This window comes from Labrus mixtus, chromosome 14 (assembly GCF_963584025.1).
Source record: "Labrus mixtus chromosome 14, fLabMix1.1, whole genome shotgun sequence".
NCBI lineage: Eukaryota > Metazoa > Chordata > Actinopteri > Labriformes > Labridae > Labrus > Labrus mixtus.
In genome coordinates, this window is record NC_083625.1 from 5,136,779 (window position 1) to 5,162,443 (window position 25,665).

Here is a 25,665-nt window from a genome sequence, read left to right on the forward strand (position 1 = left end):
TGTTTACTCTGTCTGCTGGAGCTTCTGTAACCTGTTTGTTGATCGCTCTCTGAGGCTTATTAACACCCCGAGTTTATTATAAGCCGGGTTGATTTCTCGGGGGGGTTCAACTTTCCGTTGTCGGGGAAAGATAGCCGGATATCAGACAAGCAGACACGACAACATAACGTGAAATGTCAGCGGCTTTTACCAGGCGACGGAATCACACTGAGAGAGGCTTTTCAAATGTAGCTTGTTAGCTAGCTTCGTGTACACACAGCCTTTTTTGTTCTGCTCTTGAACAGCCTCTGCATGACAAATTAGACCCAGTGTCGAGGACAGACAGGGCGCTAAAACACAGCGGGTTGTTTAGGTTGGAACAACGCGTCAAGAACAATTTCTGGTCGTCAACCTCAGCCCCGGGGCTAACCCCCGGTCGCCGACCGAATTAATGGCCGGAAATCCGAGGAGGGGCGCCGGGCTCATCGGCTTGATGAAGGACGCGTTTCAGCCCCACCAGCAGCCTCTGCAGCCTCACCAACCTGCAGTGGTCGATAAGAAAATGGTGGAGAAATGCTGGAAACTCATGGATAAGGTAAAGACAGTGTTGGTAGGAGGGTTTTAAAAATAGAAAGAAACGGAACTGAAAAATGTTTTATTTCAGCTGCTCCACAGAAAAATGTTCCACTGACACTTTCCTCTTTTTCTAGATCATTATAGAAAAAACACTTGTTTCTAATTGACTTATAACCTAGCTTTTATAATGTTTATAGTTAGGGTTGTCATGACAATAGATATTCTAACGATATCAATATCTCTTTTGATTGCCATGGCAACAGACATCTAACTAAGGCCCCCAACATTTGCTAATTTCTTGTTTTTAATCCCCCTCAAAAATGCATGCAAACTCCTTTACACACACTGTCAAATACACTAAAGCAAAAAAAAAGGAAATGTATTTTTACAATTTAGACAGAGCTTGCTCTCTTTGGGTTAAGTTTCTGTACTCTTTGATTCAGAAACTTTCAGAAATAACACACATTGTATGCATACTCATATGTAGTATCCAACATGTTGACAACCCTGTACCCACATACATTTAACTCTTACTTTTAATTCACATGTGTTTAGTCTCATTTGTGCAACTCCTTGTTCTATACTGAGCTGAGTGATATTTCTATATACAATAATTAATTTGTATAACAGCGCTACATATCCAGGTGTGTTTGACCATTTCTTTTGCAAATTTCACGCAACAACAACCCGTTGAAAGTCCTTTATTTTTTTACAGGTAAAAGGTTTATATAGTGTGAGTAGTATTATCCTAATTTGTCATTTGAAAAGTCTCCCTTTACTGTGACTTTTCTGCTGCTGCAAAAACGTGAATTTCCCTCCAAATGGGGAAAGTTAATTTGATGTTGGCTTCTCTAAGATTTGCTATTATACCTTTTTTTGTTGTTGTTGTTGTTTTTCGCATTCATATCAGCTTTAAGTTGTGGAGCTGTCTCGAGGAAATGAAACCCCCACATTTGGAGTGTGATGGTGTCCCTGATGCATCATCTAACTAGGACAAGTTATCGTTAAAGAGGTCACAGTTTTGCTAATCTGTTGATCATGTTGTCACCGATGTCAGTGATGATGTTTCCTGGAGGACGACGCCATATTTTTTGGTGTTAGAGCAAAATAGATTGGTTGTTCTTTATGGAATCAGGCTAACGTTTCTTTCACTCCTTGCTGACTGTCACTTTGGTTTTTTATCTTTTGCACAATCTTAACCGAGCCAGACAGGAGAGCAGAAAGTAGAGGGAGACAAAGGAGACAAGCGTTTGCACAGAAGATTAATTCAGGAGGGCTGGAGGAAGAAGAGAGAAAGACATCTGATAAGGCGGTACAATAATAACGTTGCATGCCTGTGCAGCGTGCTGTGCAAAGAGGCGGCTGTGTCGCCTCATTCACACCTTACACGTGTGATGTTTTCTCTCACGTCACACATGGCGCTGACTGATCCACTTTGATGATGGAAGTTTTAATGCTCTAGTCCTGTGTCATACGAGCCGTGTTTGATACTTTTATGGCTTTGCAGTGAAGTCGTAATAAGATAACATATCTCTTAATACTCGGGGAATACACAGTTATCTGATTGGATTATTGTGGGAAATGTAGCGTCTGTGTAATGTAATCTATGTGAGAAAAAACATTTGCTTGTTTCTGTGTTTTTTTTCCACATTAATTCGTTAAGTTGTTGCATTTTGTAGCATACATGTGATAATAGTCCTGCTAATTTAGCTACATCTTCAAACTCGGCCACTTCCCATGCATCCCATCTTGGTTATAAAAGTTGTTATACGTGTCATGTAGTGAAGCAGAGTAAACATTGAAGTCCACAGCCTGTCACTCACACAGTTTATTTATATCACTGTGCAAACAAAAAAAAAACACTCTCATCCTTCCTGTTTTTACAAAAGTCCCCAGCACACATCAGTTTAGTGAACAGAACATGACAGATGTGACAGCTACCACAGCTCAGAAAGTCTTTTTTTAAGGAGATATAAGTACAGTGTTATTATAACAGATAGAAAGAATGTAAATGGTAAATGGACTTGAGCTTGTTTTCTAGTCTTCTGACTACTCAAAACTCTTTGACACCACATGTTACACCTCTCACACTGATGGCAGAGGCTGCTTTGTAAAGGTTCTATTCATAAGATGCTGACGAAGCAGCGGGAGCAATTCAGGGTTAAGTGTCTTGCCCAAGGACACATCGGACATATGGCTGCAGGAGCTGGGGATCGAACCCCTGACCTTCAGGTTCGAGAGATGTCCGACTCTACCAACTGAGCCACAGCCGCCCATTGTCCAAACTATGAAAATTAGACTCCACTTGTAAGCTTTAAAGATGCTGATGTCTATGAGTCCTTAAAGGAAAGTTTGGCAGTCGTTTAGTGTAATTGTGACAGAGTTTTCCTAGTTTTTGACGACCTTTTGACCTCTCCTCCAGAGCCATCACTGAGACAGGGATCCTAATGTAGCCACGATAGCTCATAATCTATTTGGTGGATTACCATGAAAATTTGTAAGCAAGAATAAGCTCCAGAGGAGATCATCGCTTTTGATTTAAATGACCTCGTATCATTTCATCAACTAACTTATCAAATAATAATAGAGATGTCACGAGCTAATCCCAAGGAGTGGTATGTGGCCATATTTGAATGGATCAGTATAAGCTTGAATAAAGCAGATCAAAAATCTGATCCTCAGCTGAATCCCTGTGTCCAGCCTCTGGACATGCAGACTGATCCTGTGTGCATTTTTAGATGTATACAGAGTGAAGTGTTTACCCTAATGATGGTAATCATATCAGATCTGCAAGGCCATGAGGCTGCAATGATATGAAAGCTGCTGATAGGATAGACTAATGACTTCAATAAAACATTTAATACATTTTTATTACATCTAACGCCTTTACCTCGGTGTGTTTCTATATTATGATATGTGCAAAAGTTCAACACACAAAGTCCGTCTTTAAGTGGGGTATTGGAAAAACTACAAAAATGACGCAATCCAAATCTCTACACCTTCTAACCGCTTATATACAAACCCCAGTGTGAGACTGAAGCCTGCTCTTTTTGAAGATATTTGGAATCGTCGCCATTACGATATTTGTCCAACAGAATGCACGTGCAAGTTTATTTTGATCTGTTACTTTCCAGAGTAGAACAGTGTTTTTTTTTGGACTTTAAGCCTTTATTTGGTAGGACAGTGGACAGAGTAGGGCATCAGTGGGCAATGACATGCTGGACAGGAGCCACAGGTCAGATTTGAAACCCGGGCCGCCCCCCTCGGAGGACTACAGCCTCCGTACGTTGTCTCGCTGCTCTCTAACGATGATCCTCATGGTCCTGATTTAATGGATTTCATAGACTAATGCAAGTCATCCTTTTTGGACATTAATGGAAATGGCAGTGGATTGTTAAAAGAATAAATCCTTTAGTGATTAATGGACGCTGTCTGCAGAAAATCAAATCAAAGAATGTATTTGTATCGTAAGCTGCATACTTTTAATGTAAATAGTATTTTAAAAGTAGTTCTTGCAAAACAGGTTGCTGGGCATTGTCAAAATGTGCTGCAAACTTGCAGGCACTACTCTTAATGACTTGGCTGTTGTATTCAAACTCAGGACCCTTAAAAGAGTCCAGTCTATCCTTGATGAACCCAAAGGAGTTCATGCTGTCTGCAGATACACCCCTCTGGCATGCAGGACAAACAGACTGTAGCACTATTTTGTCCCGACCGCCATTCGTGAGACATTTATTTCTGATAGTTATTCATTGCTGCTGCCCTTTTTTAAATCAATTTAGTGTTTTTTTCTGATGTATCCACAAATTATTTTATTTTCTTCTATAGTCTGTGTGATGGTTTGTGTGGTACTGCTGCCTGTAAAGCAAATTGCACCTCAGGAATAATAAAGAAATCCTTGATCCGTGGGCACGACCTAACCGCCACACCATCTGTGCTCATGATTTCCCAACGATGTCTGGGTGGTGAGCAAATTTGAACACAAATGTCCAAACAGATTCGTCCAGACATTGAGACAATTTTTTTTTCCTGAAATTGTCTGGAGTTAATGTGTGAAGGGGTCAACAGACTCACACTTTGCCCTACTCTCAAATTATCAAACGCATGAGATGAGCATGCTGATCCATGAGTCGGCATATCTTCATACTCTCCTGTGGGACTTGGACATAGTTCATCAGGATATGTCGATGATATCTGTGACATGGTTGTTCCAGCTGTTTACCAAATGTGCATAATGTAAGCCAGGACTGAAATCAGAAAGTTGATCTGTTAGTGAGAACATCTGACTTCAGGCTGATGTTTTTTTTTCACCTTTTGAAGTGATGTTTATCATTTTAGTCAAATAGCCACATAAGAATATCAAATGAGTTACATCAGATTCACATATAGAGGTTTTGGTTGCTTGTCTAAACGTAGAAACACTGTAATGAAAAGAAACTCACTGGAGGTGTGTTTGTTGTAATTAAGAGCTGGAGTTTTTTTCAATGTAACCCTGGATGTAACAATACGGCGTCCCATTCCTTTTTTTAAACTCTATTTCCAGCTCTCATGGACTCACACACTGCATGCTAGATATCAGTGCATCTCTGATCTGGCTTTAAGGTGAAGAGTGGATTGGACAGTAGTAGCTCCATATCTCTATGAATTGTGGGTAATTAAATCAACGAAGTCTGCGTCCTGGTCGGATTTTCCGAGAGTCAGCAGAAGGTCTACTTTAGGGCCCTTGCAGAAGGAAGGAATTGTGGGTTTGGAAAATCCTCAGCACTAGCAGACTTTGTGGGGGTGTTTCGGGGAAGTCTGAAAGAGACTCTTATGTCCAGATATTTGCATTCAGCTTAACTGTACTGAAGCGTGTTGTGTCCACCTCAGTTTGTTAGTTTTGCTTTTCTGTAGCGCACGCAGGATCTGCACTTCAAGCATTTCACTACAGCTGAAGGCTGTGTATTTGGAAAAATGATTTGGTTCTGACTGCCAGGTTGTCAAACTTAGATTTAGCTTAGACGATAAAATAGAAAAAACACTTCTTCTTCTTCTTTCTTACACAAATAGAGCAGCTGCTGCAATCAGATGTTGCTTAATAACATCAGTTCGTGATTTAGTGACTTGCAGGCCAAAATAAATATCGACTGTTTTACTCTGTCCGTTCTCAGCCAAAGATGTTTTGAGATATAAGAAGCGTCACTCTGTAACAAAGTTTTACAATCACAAGTGCACAAAGTGTTTTTGACATTACCAAAAAGGTTGATATGTCTTCTTGTTGTCGGTCCCTTCAGGCCAATTTTAGGAGTTAATTCTCTCAATAATAATCTAAATAAACCAACAATTAAATCTAAAAGCAGACCTTTTATTATTCAGATCAATACATTAGGACTGATATTTAGAAAGGGGGAACTAGTTTTGTTGAACACATGGGAGCCCCCTTGTGTTTCTTAAGACTTGTAAAGTTTGAAGTTGTTCTTTAATATTAACTTGAGGCCCTTTTTTTGTCGCCTATCCAGGTGGTGCGTTTGTGCCAGAACCCCAAGGTGGCTTTAAAGAACAGCCCGCCCTACATCCTGGACCTGCTGCCTGATACCTACCAGCACCTGCGCACCATCCTGTCCCGGTACGAGGGCAAAATGGAGATCCTGGGGGAGAACGAGTATTTCCGCGTGGTCATGGAGAACTTGATCAACAAGACGAAGCAGACCATGAGCCTTTTCAAGGAGGCCAAGGAGAGGATGTTTGAGGAGAACTCCCAGCCTAGGTAGGCGTCGCATATATCCGGATGAAATGTCATTCCTCCTTGTTGCTAAAGAAGGCTGTAAAAGCAGTTTGCTGAAAAAAGTTGTGAAACAGGGAAAGTGTTTGATAACTGACAGATGTTACAGAGATCATCAGGATCAACATTGTTTGAGTTGGCTGACGATCACGATTGTACAAGCCGGCCCTTAATTGGTGATATCACTGTTGCCTGAAGCTACCTCTGTTACAAGCAGCATGGTCTTAAGAGTGAATTAATCAGGGATTATGTGGTTTGCGGTTCAGAATGATCCCTCAGAATTGGTTGATAAAGGATAAGCATGCCTCTGTAAAAAGCTTTGCACACATCCAGTCTGTTTTGTTTAAAAGTAAAGTAGAACATCGTCCTCCAAGCAAAACAATTTGAAGCTAAGAAAAGTCCTCATGTCCATTTCTGTTATTTCAATAAGGCTGTGATAAACAGAACGTAGAAACAAAGCGAAAGAACTCATTCATAGTACTGCAGTGGCCTCGTTTCAAACTGCCATTATTCTATTTGGCCGACACAAAGTTGGCAGCGACCCACTGACATAATTACAGTGCATGTGTGGGTTTTAAGCAGGTCAGCTAACCACTACATCCACAGAAAGAAACGGAAAGATTCTGCTCTGTCAGCTTTTTTTTTCTTTCTCTGCCGCGTTTAGAAAACATTACATGTCCATATTTGGCGGCTGAGAAGTTTCTTCAGACTTTCCATCCCCGTGATGACACACACAAACGGCATCATCTGTCAAAAGGCAGGGCAGAAGTATAATCACTCAAATGTCTGATACAGTCCCGATTAAACTGTCGCAATCACGGCCACTTCCTCTCCTTCTCAGAAATCCATTACTAAGCGAAAGTTCCTTCCTCTGTCGCACTCAGATTTGTATGAAGCATTTCCTCACAGATTCTCTGCATCAACAACTATTTTGAAGGTTAGCAGATGTATCGGCCTCCTGGGGTTTGTGAAGATCGGACATAGCGACTGAATCATCAGTCTAAAGTTTCAGAGAATTGTGAATCATGAAGATGTTCCTAGTAAGCCATGTTGCCTCATCATGTGTAGGAGTGTGAAAATAATAAATAAAACCAGGTATAAAGTTGAGGGGAAAAAAAGGCTTTGACTTGGTTAATGCAACATACCAGAAGTCCAATGTTATAAGACTTAAGCCCAATGCCAGCTGGTTTCTGTTTGATTGTCGTGTCATTTTCATGCCCTTCTCCCCCCTAAAACAGTTAATCACTCACGCTAATCCATACATGTAAATTCATTTTCAAGTAGAAAACATTGTGTTCCCTTCAGCTGAAAATAGAGTCTTATTTCAAAACCTACCTGCAAATGTTCGGCCATTACTTCTGTAAATGTGAGTAGACAAGTCGGTGTATGTCTGCATCTAGAGATTATTTTCAGGGAAAGGGTTTTTGGCAGTACATTTACTAGACCTGCATGATATGAGAAACATGCAATTTGCATATTGTGATGCTGATTGTGGGTTAAAGTTTAATAGTGCAACTTTCAGTTTCTATGTCTGTCTGCTGTTCTTCATGTGTTACTCATTACTGATGTTTGAAACATGTTTCACCTGAATCCAAATCGATCCAAAAAGCAGCAGTTTTTTTCTTCACCACCTAATCTGAAGCAGTTGATCCGAGGGAATCTAAAGACTAGCGTGAGCTTCAACCTACTGCTTTACAGTGGTGTGACAGCACGGCCATTATAGTGCAGCTCAAATGTTGATTAAGAAGGCATTGCTTGTTTACATAAATCATTATTGTATTATTTACTGTGAGGATGAGGCTATATCCGTTTTTATTGCACATGCTCATAGTGTGATTGTTGTGAAATTAGGATTTATTCTACACCTCTCAAAATTAAAGAGAAAGTGGAAAAGGTCTGGACCAGTCACCAAAAGTTGAAGTTCTCTCAGTGTCTCGTTTTTTATTAACCAGCGGTCAGAAAACCAGAGATGTTAAGACTGCAATGACATTAAAGCGGACATATATCAAGCTGGGCAGCAAATATGAAGCTTAATCTTGAAAAGATACCTAAAATGTAAGTGAGATACAGTTATATATGTATCAGCTTTATAAAGGTTTTGCATTGCATTTAAAGAGACACACACACCAAAACGGAGCGTTCTGAGAGAGCTGGTTTATACAGGGTCACAAACCTCCTCTGGTGCTTGATTCATGTTATATTTTGACCACAGCACAGATGTTTCATTTAGACCACATGGGGACTGTTTTAAAAGGTGGAAGAGGGGGATGATATGTCCTCTTTAACAGAAAAATTAAATAATAATAAAAACAGAGAAAAGAGCACGGGGAGGAACCGAACTGAATTAAGGGAAAATGAAATGTATTTTGTTGATTACATGTGTGTGAGTGTTTTGTTCAGTAACATTTGAGTTGTTCTGTGTGTCAGGTTTGTGGAGTTCTGGGTGAACGAATAGTAAAGATACACATTAATTCAATATGATTTGCCTTGTAAATCAATGGGTAATCACATACTCCTAGTCCTGGTTCGTTAATAACCGTCACTAACTTGTCTTTGTGTGTCTCTCTCTCTCTCGTGTCACTCAGGCGAAACCTCACCAAGCTGTCTCTGATCTTCAGTCACATGCTCGCAGAGCTCAAAGCCATCTTCCCCAACGGCTTATTTCAGGGCGACAACTTCAGGATCACCAAAGCTGATGCGGCAGAATTTTGGAGACGGTCATTCGGGGACAAGTGAGTCAAATATGAAATGTGTCAGAAGAGAAACATGTGATCGTGCAGAATCAGGTGTTTGCTTGCTGACTGAACTCTGACATTTTGTATCTGTAGTTTAAGGAAGTTTCTAAAGTTTCTGTGACGTACGTTTTATTAGAAGTAATTCAAAACATATTTTCACACGTATTCTGTTTGATATCGGAGCTTTGATTCTGAGCTGGTGGACACAATGTATTAGTGGTGGGAATCACAGGAAAACTTAAATTAATTAATAAAAAATAATTAAAATATCAATATTATCACCAACCCTACGACACATGGTCTTCAAACTGAACTCTGTCCCCTGTTCTGTAGGACCATAGTGCCATGGAGGACATTTCGTCAGGCTCTCCACGAGTTTCACCCAATCAGCTCGGGCTTGGAGGCCATGGCTCTCAAGTCCACCATCGACCTCACCTGCAACGACTACATCTCCGTCTTTGAGTTCGACATCTTCACCAGGCTCTTCCAGGTGAGGCTCTGAACCCGCAGTGCACCCTGTTGTTGCATTTTCAACAAAACATTCAGTAATTCAGAAAAGAAAATCAGACTGACACTTTACTTAAAAGCAGAAATATTTAGAGTTTTAAGAGTTATAATGTTTTTCAAAGTTTGCTGTCAGGATGGAACAAATTAAAGATTCATGCTGCAAGCCTGTAAAAATTCAGGATTGAGTTCTCAAAAAAGGAAATCACAAGTGACATGCAAGTCAGATCTTACAGGGGGGATAACTGCTGATTATTTAGTTAAATATTAATTAAAGAGACCCTGTAGAATTAAGAAAAGTCATCTTGTTTGTATTCTCAAGATCCTGTTGAATGCATTTTTCCTCCTCATAAAGCATTTTTAGATCTGTTTTGAAAATGGTGTCTATCTATGTTTTTATTGTAGTCTTCTTCCTGCCGGCCTTAGCTGGCACAGTCCTGTATCTCTTGGCATGTAACCATAGCTGTCATTAAGTGGAGAAATGCAAAACCAATGTCAGGAATGTGATTTGTGGATTCTCTGTAGTGCCACTAGTTGATGTCTCATGGAGACTTTTGTGTGTTTGTGTAGCCATGGTCGTCTTTGTTAAGGAACTGGAACAGTCTGGCAGTCACACATCCGGGTTATATGGCCTTCCTAACCTACGACGAGGTCAAGGCTCGACTACACAGGTTCATCCACAAACCTGGCAGGTGAGACACTGACGAGCACTGTGACTGAACAAAACATAAAATACACTTCTGAACTCTTAAAAACCAGACCAGAAATATGTAATACTTAAAACACCCTTAAAAAGATGTTTCTTTGATTGAATCTGAAGTTTTGGATGAATCCTAACAGGCGCACGTTGAGGTTCCTGAAAGCATTAATTACTTTGTGGAAATTAAAAGCCGTTCTCTTTGTTTGTTGATTCTCTTTTCCTCCTCTCAGCTACATCTTCAGGCTGAGCTGCACTCGGCTTGGCCAGTGGGCGATCGGCTACGTGACAGCTGATGGGAACATCCTGCAGACCATCCCCCATAACAAACCACTCTTCCAAGCACTCATTGATGGATACAGAGAGGGATTGTGAGTCCCACTACGACACAGTGTCAAAGCACTGATTTATACATTTTGGGAGATGTCATTCATGCCTCTTTGGAAGGGTTTTAAAGATCAGAGATCGCTATAACAAGTTCGGCATATTCAGGATTTTATTGTCTTTTGATGATGCAGTTTACAGAACATGAGCGTACATTTTTTTTTTTGCATTGGTGGAAGCAAACCAAACTTCAAAATGAACTCACAAAAATGCTGGTAATTTAAGCTCTTTGAAAAAGGGAACAGTAGGCCAGAGTCATGCTGCAGACTTAAAGAGTCAGACTGATGTACAAAGCCTTTGTCTATCTCTGATGAAAGACAGTGTTCAACCCCAGAGCATATCGTTTTAAGATTTATTACATTAATAGTCCGCTAACTCCTTTTTTATTCAGTTCTGCCCCACTCTAAATGAGCCCTCTGTGAGTCTGGGACTTGCATTGCTCGTCATCTGAGTTGAGTCAATGAGACTTTCGCTCAGTCAGAGAAAATAGAAATGTGCATCCGTTCATTCTGTTGCAAAATTTCTGCATAAATTAAAGTACTTTCATGTGAGCTTTTGGAAGGTGATCGCCATTCACGGGAGAATCAGAATCTGGTTTAATGCGAGTACGTTCACACATACAAGGAATTTCATTTGGTGGGTTTTTTTCTGTGCAAAAAAAGGAAGAACATCAAAGTAGAAAGCTAGTGAACAGCAGTACTCCTACTGTCAGGAGACTTACAGGAGAAAAACAGTCAAAATGAAAAAGATAAAACACTAAAGGTTTGTATAGAGATGTGTGCAAGAGGAGTAAACTGGGGAAACTACTGTTGTGCGGGAAGGTGATTAGTGCAAATGTCTATTTTACAGTGTAGAATTAAAGAGAGGTTGCTGCTCTAATCCTGAATAAAACTAACTAGTGTGATAAACTCAGATTACTACAATCCACTGCAGTTTCCTTCAGCTACACAGAGTTAAAGCGTACTCAGTTTTCTTCATATTTTGTTTTTTTGTTTGGCTTAATGATACATCTTGTGTACTAATACTTACCTGTTTATGTGTTTTGTTCTGTAGCTATCTGTTCCCAGACGGTCGTGCGCAGAACCCCGACCTCACGGGGCTTTGTGAACCTTCACCACAGGACCACATCAAAGTTACTCAGGTTTGGTCCAGTTTAGTTTCTGTGCCAAACCGCTCCGAACATTCAACCCTTTCCTTTTGCCTCAGGAAGATGTTTTAGTTGCTGTAACATTCTGAACATTTCACTGTAAACAAACTAAATCAGGCATAAGAATTATTTTACTGTTATATTCAGGACATTTACAATTTTACTACCTGACTGAAGTAGACTTGGATACAAACTAGACAAAAATATAAGTCGATAAATCATGAATTTATAACATCTCACGGTTGAGTACATCCTGGTGATTATGATCGTCGTATATAAACAGCCTGTGCTCCTCTCCTCCTCCTCCCCCTGCAGGAGCAGTACGAGCTGTACTGTGAGATGGGCTCCACTTTCCAGCTCTGTAAGATCTGTGCAGAGAACGACAAGGACGTGAAGATCGAGCCCTGCAGACACCTGATGTGCACGTCCTGTCTGACGGCCTGGCAGGTGAGACTTCTCCAGTTGTAAATTTGAGTACATTGTTTTTTTTAGAATCTGCATAAACCCTCACAGTCACATGGGGACATTTTTTTTCTTTGACTTCCTGCTGTTAACATCTATTTAAATGACTATTTGTGGTTTCAGTCATATATTCGCAACTGAATTTCCCCTTTTTTGCATTTTCTCTTGTTTTATTTTGAAGCCTCACTGTTTCCTGTAAAAACCTCCTTTCTGAATTTTATGTAAAACTATAAATTCTCCATGTTTCTTTGTTTAATTTAATTTAATAATAAAGCAAATTAAATTGCAGTTCAAAGTGCTTTACAAGAGTGCAGAAAAGTTATTGACGAAAAGTAGTTTATAAAATCACTGAGACCAATGCACACCAATAAGAATTAAAAATAAAATATATGTATAAAAATAAAATACGACACATAAAAGCAACAAGATATTAAAATAAATACATAAGAGGAAAATATTTAAAATTGTAGTAGGATAAAAAGACAATACAGTAATGTTAAGATTTGAATTGATATAAAACACTATACAAAAGCCAAACTGAATAAATGAGTTTTAAGACTGCGTTTAAAAATCTTGATATTCTGGGATATTCTGGGCTCCTCTCCTTACACAGCACTTGAAATACTCTGTCTTAAATAGTGTTTTAGTATGATATGGCTGCTCTGATTAAATTGTGTTTGTGTCTCTGAAGAAGGCTTCTCATTTAAAACTTCCTGTCTGTGTGTCTGTATCAGGAATCGGAGGGTCAGGGCTGCCCATTCTGCCGCTGCGAGATTAAAGGCACAGAGCCCATCGTCGTGGACCCCTTCCACCCAAAGGCCAGCGGGGCTTCCTTTGCTGGTTTCCAGGGGTCCAGCAGAGCAGAAGCTGTTGGAAACGATGATGAGGAGGACGATCGTTTGGAGGACCAGCACCTCGTCATGAGCAGGCTGGCGTGCAGCAAAGTAAGATGACCACTTATACTGTAAAGGGTTAAAATATGTCAGGAACCCCTGATTACACTTTACGCCTTTCTTTGACTAAACTGGCCGTTGCACATCTGTGTCGCCTACTTTTGAGTGAGCCTTTAGAGTTATTCTGACTTCTATCAGACTACAGAAGAACACTTTAAATCGAATGTCTTTGTGCCGTGTAACATCTCTGAATATAAATCTGCGCGCAGGTAGAGCGACCAGCCTCTCCAGTGTCTCAGTTACCGCCCGTGCCCCCCCGACTGGACCTCCTGCAGCAGAGACCCTCCAGCTCGCACAGCATACAGAGTCAGGGAGCCACACCCAAGGTAAGAAACAGATTTCAAACCCAGAGGTAGAGGATTTGGAGTTGATGTCAGGTAGATTCCAATTAATCTACTTTAAACTCTTCCAGATTCCTCTTCTCTTCTTTGATAACTCTCTTAAGGTGTGCACGAGCATGTGAGGAAAAATGAAGACATATATTCATGTATTTACCTTTTCTGATAATAAAGAGCGACTGGCAGACATAGGAAAGGTGTGTTTTTAAGTGCTTATATGTATTCTAATGAATGATGTCATATAAATTCTGCAGTAATGCACTCGCATATCCTACTAGCCTTTTAAGATATCCTTCTTTAAAATATGCATTTGAACACCTCATGCAGACTCACCTTAATCAGGAGGTCAAGTTTCTACAAACCATGTGAGTGGATGTTGATGGTTACAAGAGTTTGTACCCCCACATCTCACCCCCGCCTCCCCTTCCTTCCTCTCCACAGATTTCAGCCACTCACAGAGACAAGCCTCTACCTCTGCCTCCATCCCTGAGAGAGCTGCCCCCTCCCCCCCCTCCGGAGCGCCCCTCCCTGCTCGGCCAGGACTCCAGACTCCAGAGGAGACCCCTGCCCTCCACCCCGGACCAGCCCGCCTGGGCCTCCAACTACATGGTGCCCCGCCCGGTATCCAAGACCGCCCTGTCGGCCCTGTCCCCCACCCCTCAGAGCAACGGGACCACCAGCGGAGAGGGGATCAAACCCCAGGCGGCCACAAACGCCATCTACTGCCTGGCTGCAAGGTACAGAGCTCTGCTGCTGAGATGTTGGTAGTAACACGATGAGACGAGCTCCATTACAGAAGTTAGACTGAAAACATAACAAAGTGGTGAGACTGAATTAAGATTTGGACCCATGAATATAAGAGTTTAGTTAAGGATGATTATGTTATACTGATTGTATTCACCTGGACAGACTATAACTAAAGGAGCAAAGATCAGTAAAGTACTTGGTGAATTAATTAGCAAATATGTAAATAGTTGTCTAATCATTATTTATTTATTTGAATTTTAAAGTCTTAATTCTCAGACTGCAGCTTCTGAAATTAAGAATATGTGACTTTTTGATCCAGCAGATGTCGCCCTTGAGCACAAGCATGAAACCAAAACAACTCGAGCTGCATTGTTGTGTTAGCATGCTAATGCTAGCGATCTTTATTATGCTCGCAGCTTCACACTGCATGTAAATTTAAACAAAATGACAGTGATCTAAAAAACGCTTACTTGACATTCAATTAAGCAGTGAGTACAGTATGTTATTCTTCTTTTCTCTAGTCCCTCAATGAAACAACTTTTATACAAGAGGGGAGGAGTCAGCCGGCCGGCCTGACGATGTAAACAAAGTGAAGATAGGACTAGAAAAGCTCTGAAAGCATCACAGACAGTGGGACTCAGGTGTTACACTCATTGTAGACAGTCATGACTCACAGAGTTATTTTCAGAGGATATACTTGATTTCTGCTACATTTATGTGTAAATTTTCTGTTCTCTTAACTCCATCATGGGTTGTGGACAAAACAAGGCATTAAAAGACTTCATCTCACAGTTCAGAAAAGAATGATCCAGAATCGTTAGCTTTCATCTACTAAATCTGATTATTGACATTTTGAATAATAACCACTGGCACAGTTCAAGGAAAATATGTGAGGAAGGAAAAAAGTAAAACAAGCAGAATTTGCCTTTTTTGTTGATATTGTGTTTGCATGACGGTACAATACAGACATTGACATAAAAAAGGGAACTAGGGGTGTCTCAGAATGGAGAGAGAGTCAGATCACAACTACAAGAGGAAGTTGAGAACATCCCAGCATGCTTTGTGTTGTTTGTGCACTTTCAGGTCTCTGCCGGCGACAGCGATATCGAGCGGCGAGAAGCCGTCTTCTGACTGTGAGGAGAACGAGTACATGAGTCCCACCTCCCTTCCTGCCTCTGGTGCTCCCTGGGTCATAGCTGGATCCTTGGTGCCCCCTCCCCCGGTGCAGGCCAACCACAACAACGACGTCAGGTAAAGCAGGAGAACCACCAAGTGATGAAGTGGGTCAAACTCTGTTCTGTTTCTTATCATTTAGTACTCACCAAGTGTCCCAGTGTGGAATAAATCCAACATTTTGGATTTGGACACCTTTCAAACTAAAGCTCAGAACTGTTCTCGACTGCATTCAAGCCCAAGGTCTCAGGAGGCAAGGCGTGATGTGAGAAGGTCTGGGAAGTCAGTGTAACGTTTACCACATATCCAAGATGGCAGACAAACAAGAGAGTCGTTGCTATGGAGACAGTTGTCTTTATATCAATGTTGCATGTAATTGAAGGTATTCACAGTGTAAACAAAACAAAAAGAGCATACTGGTAAGCGGAAAAGCTGAAAATGCATTAAGATCAAACTGGTCACACTGGACTTAAATGATAGAAACTGTGGCCACTTCCTCATGGTGAATTTTCCTAAATATTGCCCTTTGCTTTCAAACATCATCTCACACTGGTTCCTCGGGGAAACTTTTGCAGGAGGCTGGCCGGGAAAAGTCCCAGTTTTGTTCATGTGTGAAAAAGCTAATATAGATGTGTTGTTACATAAAAACATGGATGGTTACAGCAAACACAGAAACAAGACTCACGGTTTATTAATGCATATTGTAACATGTCCTGGACAAAAAGGCTTGAAGACCGTGAACCAGGCAGAAACGCTATACACCTACGAGCTCGTATGTGGTTTTGCTCAAAGTATGTGACACTTATCCTGACCTCGCAGGTGCATAGGCACCGCGGATGTATGCATGATTGACAGGATATGATAAAAACAAATTCAACAATTGCATAACTCTATATGATTCAATATGAATCAAACATGACAACCACTACTTAATAAAAGAGACCAAAGGAGACTGCACCGTCAAATGAGGCTGTCTAAGTCCCCGCTTATACTTTAGGTGAGGAGGTCATTCAGTCGGGAGAAAAAGTCTGCAACTAGAGAGCAAAACTTTGCACCAGATGATTTCCTATCTTCTAAAAATAATGGGATTTATAAAGCCAAACAATGCAGGGAAATAATAACAAAAGACACCAGTTCTAGTTGTGTCCTGAATGTGTCCTGGGCGGGATGAAAAACCCATAAAATGATCAGAACTCATTCTTCCTGATTGGCTGATTGGTCCACAAAAGCCAGTCCTTTAAGTTTATCAGACTTAATTATTTATGAAACAATGATTCAGAAGATTTAAACTAAGCCAAAACATAAAGTCAACACCTCGGCCCACATAACTAAAAGTACAACTTGGCTTCTGACAGTTGAGTTTGTACATGTGGATGCATCATTCTAGTCTACTAATCTGATAATTAGCTTCTCTTGGGAAGACTTGATGTGGATCTTTCTTCTCATTTTACCAAGTTGATGTCTTTCAAACAAAGGACTCTAATACTGATATCACAGCAGATATAATTAAATAATTTTCAACAGCAGCACTGATAACTGGTGGTGCACACTAATGTAGTAACTGGTGCAAAAGTGAAGCAGCAGCAGTTGTTTTTCTGTCCACCAGAGGGCTCTGCAGCCTCAGGTTTGTTTCACTATGCCTGTCTCATTCTTACACACACATTCACTTTATTATTCACATTAGCTTAGTTTCCTTTAAATTACAGGAGAAGGTGATAAACAGCAAAGTGTGACAAGAGGGACATAATTCACCCAGCCTGTTGCTCTGATGAAGAAGAAAAAGTCATTAAATAAATGTGAAGTGTTCAAACACGAGAGGAGGAAGGAACAGAAAAGCTTCTGTAATCATCAGTGAGCTGCATTTATCTCTGAACCTTCAAAAGGCAGGAGCAGCAGCAGCAGCAGCAGCAGCAGCAGCAGCAGCAGTGGGTTTGTACACAACTAACAAGGCTTAAATAATTAAAGTGTGATGATTTCTGTTTCCCAGCAGTGAGGTGATCGACAGTGACGCTGAGGATCCACAAGTCTACGAGTCGATGTGTAACATTCAGTCCCAGGCGGGTTCTTCTGAGACGCCACAGACGTCTGAAATAGGTAACTTTACACCTAGCTATCAAACTCACTTTATTATGTACTGTTGGTAGAATCAGTGTGATCATGATTTTGAATAAGCTCTCTGATTTGTTGGGAAAATTTGGTTTCTTCCTTACACAGTATTAAACAGGAAATTCTCCCCGGGAATTTGGGGATTTTTTTTTCATGAAATTTCCAGAAACCTTTGGAAAAATCTTCCTAAAAAAATGTACAAATAGAATTCTGAAATGTTTCCCATAATTTTCAGGTATTTCCTTGATCATTTTCAGAAATTTGCACCGGGAATTTTCATAAACCTTCAGGAATTAGTCCGGGGAACTTGACCGGTCTGAAGCTTTCAGGAATTTTCACCAGGATTTTATCAAACTTTTGCAAAATAATGCAAGGGAAATTTCTCATTTCAAAAACAATCTTGAATTAATCGTCTTCCACAATTTTCAGAAACTTTTAGAAACTTTTGGGAATTTTCTCCAGGAATTATTGAAAACTTCCAGAGAGAAAACTTCCTGATAACTCCAAAGCTGTTTGATTAGTTGCTGTATTGTTTTAGCTATCGGGGTGGTGAATTAATAAAGTTCTGCTCTTTTGATAAATGGATCTACTCTTTGTTTCTTTTATGTCATTTAGACAAAGTGACCAGATTAGCTTAAAATGCTAGTGTACTGCTGATTACGTCTCAGCTGGTGTGTTGAGTTTTGGTTCATCATACGGATGTTTCTTTTGTGGTCACTAAGTAGTGACCTTAATATTTACAGTCTGACCTGTGTTTAATGTTTTCTAACTGTTATTCATAACCATGATGTTTTTCAGAACCCCCTCAGCATTCGGCTGCGGTGTCCCAGGACAAACAGGAGGAGAGCAGTGAGGAGGACATTTATGAGTACGACTATCCCCGGCCTGTCGTTCCTCCCGCCCCCACCAGGAGAGCCCTGTCAGAGATCAGCGGCCCCTCTTCTGCCTTCAGCACGCTCAGCCTGGACGGCCCAGTAGAAGCCAGTACGTGTTTCTATTGTTTGTAACGCAGTGTTCTGTAATGTCTGCTATCTGGAGGTAAACATGCCACAGGGCCCAGCTGGGAAGAGGATTTAATTCAAAGGACTTGTGTTGTTTACCTGCTAGTTCTCAGGCTGTATGTGTGTGAGTGAAGTCCTTAGCTTGTGTTCAGCTAACTGATAACAACATGTTTTGCTTTGATTAAATGACTGCAGGAACGACAGTTTCAACACATCCGTCTTTTAAAACTGTCTGAAGAGGACAAACTTTTTATCAAGCTGCCTTTGAAGCATTCTAATAATTTGAGGGTAAATTAATTGCCATGACGATATGATATCACGGCAAGAGAGATCCATTCAAGACAGATAGTAAAATACAACTTGATTTAAAAAAAAAAAAAAAGTCCATGTACAATCACATGAGGGTTTAAGTTATGGTTAAATCATCAGTATAGTGATATTCCTTGTTTTTTTCTGATTGGTGGAGGTCCTCCTGTGGCCCGTCTGTGGGGACCCACAGGCCGCGTCCCACACTCTGAGAAGCCCTGTCATAAAGTTTCTGCAGGACGATCAGACAAGCTGCACACGTGCTGTCTGCAGCTTCACAAAAAGCACAAAATAACCTCTGTATTCCCTCGGGTACCTGAACACAACGCATTGTTTGCCACTTTGATTAACTTCTGTGTACTTGTCTGTGTGTTTCCAGGTATGTTTGCAGCAGGTGGAGAACCTGAACGCCCCCCTAAACCTCTCCCACGGCGAGCCAACTCTGACCGTCGACCTCGGCCTGCCAACCGTGAATTTTCCTCCCCCTTACCAGACCTCCCTGGTCCCTCCGCATCCTCCTCTGCGTCCCCAACTCCTCCTCCTCATGCTCCTCATGCTGCTCCTCATGCTGCTCCTCCTCCTCCTCCTCCTCCTCCTACTGGAAGCCTGGCTCTGAACGGGGAGATCGAGTGCCTGATGTCTCAGGGCTACTCCATCCAGGACATCCAGAAAGCCCTGATGATCGCCCAGAACAACCTGGAGACGGCCAAGAACATCCTGCGCGAGTTTGTCTCCATCCCCTCGACGGCGCACATCGCCACATAGTCGTCGCTCCAGGCTTGCCCCCCCCCCCCCTTTCCTTTCTGTCTGTCTCCACTCTGTGCCATTATAACGGATAAAGCATTTACCGAGCACTTTTCCTGCAGGGCCACGGGGCTCTCCTCTGAGGAGAAAACGCTGCGTTCAAGTCATATCAGAAGACGCAGGAAAAATGAGTTTACATCTAAATCGTCAGCAAGTTCGAGTCTTTGAAATACCTTCCTCCAAAGTCATTTCAAACAAACGATGAATGAAGTGCGACAGGTATTACTTCTTCTTCATACAAAATGTATTACTTTGATCGTCTTGGATACGATATGTGAACGCCAAGTGGTCGAAAAGCCTCAAAATCTCTCGTTTACTCGTAATCGTCAATATGAGATTGAGTTTGTTTTTTTTTTTGCTTTGAAGGAGTGTGGCGCCTCCTGGACACAAATCTTTTATCTCTTATTTTAATTAAGGAGCTCCTCAGTAGAGGCTGAAATGTCCGATATGACCTGAACGCAGCGCAGATGAAGAATTAAAGCCTTGTAATGTGAGCTCTCTGTAGCCGAGCTTTGATCCCTGTTGTACTCCGCTGAGGTCCGCTGCTCTTACGGCGGTGTTTCCCCTCAGTCTCAGTACGTTTTTTTTTTTTTTTTTTCTCATTAAGCTAAACGTTAAAGCTACAGCGATCCGATCAGCAGAGGGATCGTGTTGTTGTGTTTATTTGTTTTTTTAAAAACTCGTCCCGCTGCTGGCAGCCATTCAGTTTGGTGCTTTACAGGCTTCTTGGCAAAATGTGGCGTTTCGAAACAAATATGTAGCGACACGAGTTTAGGTCGGACATTAGTGATTTACTCAGTGGCGTGCGTGTGTGCCTGTGTGTGTGAGTGTGTGTGAGTGTGTGTGTGTGCGTGCGTGCGTGTGCGTGTGTGCGTGCGCTCATGCTGATGAATGTGAATGTTCAGTCGCAGTGCAGTATCGCAGGGCTTCACGTCGTAAACCGTCACTGTGGCTCGCTCTGTTTTTCGATGGTATTTGAGAAGTCCGACGTGACTCCATGTTTCCAGTCCGATGGCGGCTCTGTGACGAAATAACACGTGTAACGTTTAAGTACTCTCATGAGGTGTTGTGCTGTGTGTAGTACTAACTAACGGCTCAGTTGTCAGGAAGTTTCTTTTCTCGTTTTAATTCCACGATTGCCTGTCGTCATCCCTGAAGGTCTGACGCTGAAGGCTGCTTGATTTACTTCTAGTTTCTCACTCAGAAACAAAAAGACTGCAGCATGTTCAGGCGGAGTCACTGGGAAATCAGATTTAGGTTTTTTGGATCACAAACCAGAAGGTGGTGTGTGTGTTTATTTTTCTGTGGATTCAGGGATGAATGTAATGAATGAAAAGATGTTTAAAGACACACAGAGATAGATTCATAACGATTGCTAACTTATGACTCGTTCTTAACAGAAACACTCCAAGGATAAGATTTAAACACGACACTCGGATTTAATTATTTTTGTTTAGTTTGGGTTAGTCGACCTTCCTCTCTGCCCATCCACTCCCTCTCATTTCTAACTCTGGATTCTGGAGATATCTAGTGGAAAATAATCCACCAAACGTCCCACATTTATCTCAGACCTGAACGGATAACAAACCAGATTCTAAAATTAGTCAAGTGAGGATTCTCAAACAGTCAACATGAAATTTAAAGGATATTATTTTTAAGATTTATTGAAAGGATGAATCAATTATTTCTTGATGGCCTTAAAATTCACCTTCATCGATTTTAGAATGTCTGATTAGTTTTAGTCGGTTTCGTTCACTGAATATGTCAAATTTCTAGTTCCTGTTTGTCAATGTTTGGATTTAAAGTTACATTTTTTTAATTGCACAAAAGCAAAAATGTAAAGGCATCAAATTGTGTTTGAAGACATTAAACTTGCTGACATTTTTTTATTTTTACAATTTTTAGATTTTTAATTGACCATAATTCTAAAAATTCTCGACTGACTTTTTTTTTCTGCACACGATGTAAAAAAAAAAACATGGCAGCAGTGTAGATGTCTGGACGTAGCTCGGACTCTTCCTCGAGCGTCAACGTGAGCTTTAATCTTTTTATTTGAGAGCAAAAAAAGCATCAACAACTTAAAAAGGATCGCATTGATCAGCACTAATGTCTCTTAATATAAACCCCCAGCCACTGGATCATAAGCACGCTCAGAGCGAAGATGAAAAGAGATGCGAGTCCTGAGCAGAGCGGGGGGTCTGATCAGAGTCCTGCTGGGCTGTCCGTGCTGAATACAAACACATGGTGAGAGAAAAGCTCCGTTCACTGTCTTGAGGTGCCGGTCAGTGAAAGTGTTCGAGTTTAGAAACAAGAAGAGACTTCAACATTTCCTCTTTTTTACATCCAAACATCTGTGAAGCATCCTGTTTTGAGTTCAATTCCTTAAAAACCCTGAACGGTCACTTTTTACTCCTGCAGTAACACGTCAACGTGCCTTTTGTCAAACACGACCCGCACACGATAGCAGACAAACCAAAGCTCGGCACATTTTACTCTTTAAACGTAAACGAAAAGAAAAATCCAATTCCCGGTTGTTGTCGGAGCTCTTTTTCTGACCGTGTGAGTTTAGAAAGTTAAGAGAATACGGAGAGGTTGGTGTTTGTTCTCCACATGAGGTTGTGTCATCATGCAGGAGACGTGAAACAAGAGCGCCATCTGTGAAGTGTGTTTCTATGAGTTCATGAATGCACACGTCAGATCTTCGTCGGATCCGTTGTTGTACTCTGGAAAATTCACACGTCAAAATAAACTTGGAAATTCACTCCGAATGCAGAAATGGCGACTTTCTAAATATCGTCAATAAGAAAATGTTTCCGTCTAGCGATTGCAAAAAAACGACGACATTTTTCCTACAATTCAAAAAGGAATTCCTCAAATTAAGTGGTACTATTTATTACTGTCAGATACTTTTAGTTAATAACCAGGTTTCTCCAGCGTGAAATAAAATGTAGAGAGCAGTGTGTGTGAATGTCGATGTACTGTGACATCTCGGCACTTTTCTTGTTGTTTCTTGTTCTTTATTGGCTGATTTGTATCTTAATACTGAAGATGGGTGAAGCACTCCCTAAATGTTACGTTCCAGCAGTATGAAGTCTCGTTCTGAATATTGAACATTTTTGTTTAATTAAAAAAAAGTCTCGGTGACGCGTTCAGATCCCTTTCTCCGCACACGAGAACTTTTTTTTTTTTTTTTTTTTTTAAAGAGCTGCATTGCAAAGTGTTCCCGTCTGCACGCAGTGATCATCTCATTAGTTCAAAGATTACATTTATTAAATATGTATTTTACTTTGTAATCTATTTGTATTGTTTAAACACTTCTTATGTAAACGATTGAACAGCGTAGTGAAGAGAAATGCCTTACGTAAGGGGAATCATTCGGCGGCAGCAGATCAATAATTCACTCACCTCCTGAATCCTAACACGTGTCTCTCTCTCTCGTACACTAAAAGGCACGTTAGCTTGTCGTGCTAGTTGGGACGCCCTCCTTTCAGGATTTTGTGATCAGGCTGTGGTTATCCAGATTTCCTCTTACAATGGGTTTTGAAATACACCGCCCCTTTCTTTTGAGGAATGGTCGAGCATGAATTAAATTAAGGATCACGTTTGTCCCTTGTGACTGAAACTGAAATCTCGCCCGCTTCAGACTTTGGTGTTCGAACACTCCGACAGGGACTAACTCTTGACCTGCGTGAAGAAACACTTGAGGTTTTCCAGCCGTGTTGAATCACTGCCAGAGGCTCGGCTGTCTTTAACACAAACACACACTCGTACTCACACTTTTGACAGTCGCTGGGTAAACTCAGCCGCTGTATGATGAGTGTGCTGTGATCATTGTAACTCGCCTTTACAAGAACTTGCCTACTAAAAAAAAAAGTTGTCTTCTTCGTTGCTTTTTTTTTTGTTGCTTGTGTAAATATGATTTTATTTATTGTCTTTTTAATATCCTCATTATTCGTTTTGTTGCCATGTTGTCATGCCTAAGCCATTAAGATTTTTAATTAAACAGTATTTTCTTTAACATTTGATCTGCGTGGTTTGTCCACTTTTCAGAAAATGTGTGGCCGTTTGGAGATTTTACCTTCATGACATCACAAAGGGCAGTAGCCCCTCCCCCAGGTGGGTGACACTCCCACAGCTAGGTGTTTGTTCTGCCCTCTGAGTCTGCCTTCTCACCGTAAACAATAGGACATGGAGCGAGAAAGACCAAGCCACCTAAGTCCTTCCAGAGAGGGGGCGTGGTCAGACACAGCTCATTTACATATTTAAAGCTACAGACACAGAAACAGCCTGTTCTGAGCAGGGCTGAAATAGAGGGGTTTATAGACATGATCAAATACAGGATCAGAGTGGATTTAGAACAAGAAACTTCACACACATGTTTTGGGGAGGTGTGAATTTTGGCGTCCACTTTGGACAAACGATGAAGCATCAAGTCCCATTTAGAGGCCTGCTAATCTTGATTTGGTTCCTTTTTAAAGTCTGTATCAGGATAAGGTTGATCTGATCCAGTGTTTTCTGTTGAAAGCAGGAACTAAAGTGAGCAGGATAACCAGAACAAAAAGTGGATTTCCAAATAAAATATTCTTATCCAGATCCAAACCTTTTGATCAACAAGGCAGAAAAACGACAGAAACCAGCTGGACACTGATCCCAAGGTTTCAAACGGCAGGTGTTTTAACAAAATGCAGTTTATTTACATGAAGGTTCAGTTACAGAGGGGAGTATCAGTCTGCACAGAGGGTTTGGTTTTATCTGCCCCAAAGATTTCAGCCTCCCTGGATAACTCTTAGATCTGTGATTAACTCTGCTTTTTAAACAGTATTAGAGAAAGATCCTTTTGGTTGAAGTCACGTTTAGTTATAATAAATGACTTTCTGTTGTCAGCGGCCCCAGTTGTGTTAAAAACGGCCCTGTGGAAGAGAGCACTGGGTGGAACAAAAGAAAACTACAGGAAGCGAGAACTCTGGCTCCATGGTATCCTTTATAAATCTCCTTTATCTCAGACACTGACGGACAATAAGGGGGGGGATATCTGATGTGTTTAACAGCGTGAGGGGCGGACACGAGGGGCTTGAATTTCTTACAGATGTGAGCAGTTGGGTTTTTTTTTTTCAGCCGATCATCTGTCCAGACTGCAGCTGGAAACCGGAGCTTCTGTTGGAGTCGTTTGGAGCTCGTGCTGACAGCGGTCTGGAGGCAGCGCTCCTTCCTGTCTCCTCGCTGAGGGACTGAGCAGCGCTAACAGAGAGCTCACTGAACTCACTGCTGATCTGGTTCACATTGAGGCCGACAGCGACCGCAATCCAACACTGACCGCTCTGACGCACCTCTGCTAAAACAATAGAAGAAGAAAAAAAGACACAGTGTCTCTTTAAATGAAACCTTTTTATTTGGCATTATTTTTTGCAAAAAAATATATAAAAAAACGCAAGCATCAAAGAATCACATGTACAGTACTTAATTTACACCAACAAAAAAAAAAAGAACAAAACTGCGATGTGAAGTTTCAAACTAGGTTTCCAACTGGTGAAAATATTTAAAAACCAAAAACGTTTCATTTGAAGTATCAAATCAGAAATGTTTCTATCGCTTTCAGCTTTTCTAAACCAAAATAAAAGCATCGCACTAAATGTACGCAAACTTTTAGCCTGAGGACGTCCTGTACCTGGATATTTCTACAACTTTCACTTCTCAAAGGTTCAGTGGAAACAAAAAAGAAAGCAGGAAAAGTGTCACTACTTTGTTAATGCTGCAAGTCTTCTGGGCAACGTAGCGCTCTCAGAAACAAAATCAATCTTTACACGATAAACTACACAGTGAGCAATCAGTACATCGTATTCACAACACGGGCCTTTAAAGGAGCGCAGCGGTGAGTCCGCATGTTTCAGCTGGTTCACTATGAATCACGTCACCTGACCAGTCTGTGCCTCTCTTCTGTTTTCTCTACTTTCAGAGGATCCAGTTCAGTTTCTGTCTGGAAAGTAAAAAAAAA

General features: G+C 41.1%; 2 protein-coding genes across 4 annotated transcripts in view; one reads left to right on the forward strand and one right to left on the reverse strand.

Annotated features, from left to right (window-relative positions):
* Positions 1–23,691, forward strand: LOC132988822 (E3 ubiquitin-protein ligase CBL-like). Of its 2 annotated transcripts, none has more exons than XM_061056428.1 (15): positions 1–574; positions 6,054–6,301; positions 8,902–9,048; positions 9,385–9,541; positions 10,126–10,247; positions 10,486–10,623; positions 11,690–11,777; positions 12,099–12,230; positions 12,980–13,189; positions 13,408–13,524; positions 13,978–14,273; positions 15,367–15,534; positions 17,447–17,550; positions 18,361–18,546; positions 19,249–23,691. In XM_061056428.1, exons 1-15 carry the CDS (start codon positions 431–433, stop codon positions 19,632–19,634), a joined length of 2,643 nt encoding a protein of 880 aa, XP_060912411.1. In that variant the 5' UTR covers positions 1–430; the 3' UTR covers positions 19,635–23,691. The 2 variants fall into 2 exon arrangements, with proteins under 2 accessions (XP_060912411.1, XP_060912410.1); XM_061056427.1 differs by having other exon boundaries at positions 2–574; positions 17,444–17,550.
* Positions 23,692–25,039: 1,348 nt separating this feature from the next.
* mcama (melanoma cell adhesion molecule a) overlaps positions 25,040–25,665 on the reverse strand; it is a 52,022-nt gene continuing 51,396 nt past the window's right edge. For both annotated transcript variants that reach the window (XM_061056432.1, XM_061056431.1), the window contains one exon: positions 25,040–25,604. The gene's annotated coding sequence lies outside the window, so the exon portion shown is untranslated. The remainder of the gene's footprint in view (positions 25,605–25,665) is intronic.

What these genes read in the sequence shown, in the direction of transcription:
- LOC132988822 (XM_061056427.1), top strand. Translation starts at nt 431, where the DNA reads ATGGCCGGAAATCCGAGGAGGGGCGCCGGGCTCATCGGCTTGATGAAG. An exon ending in TTCATCCACAAACCTGGCAG is followed by an intron (nt 10,248 to 10,485) that starts GTGAGACACTGA and finishes TCCTCCTCTCAG; the next exon opens with CTACATCTTCAGGCTGAGCT. An exon ending in CCTGTCTGACGGCCTGGCAG is followed by an intron (nt 12,231 to 12,979) that starts GTGAGACTTCTC and finishes TGTCTGTATCAG; the next exon opens with GAATCGGAGGGTCAGGGCTG.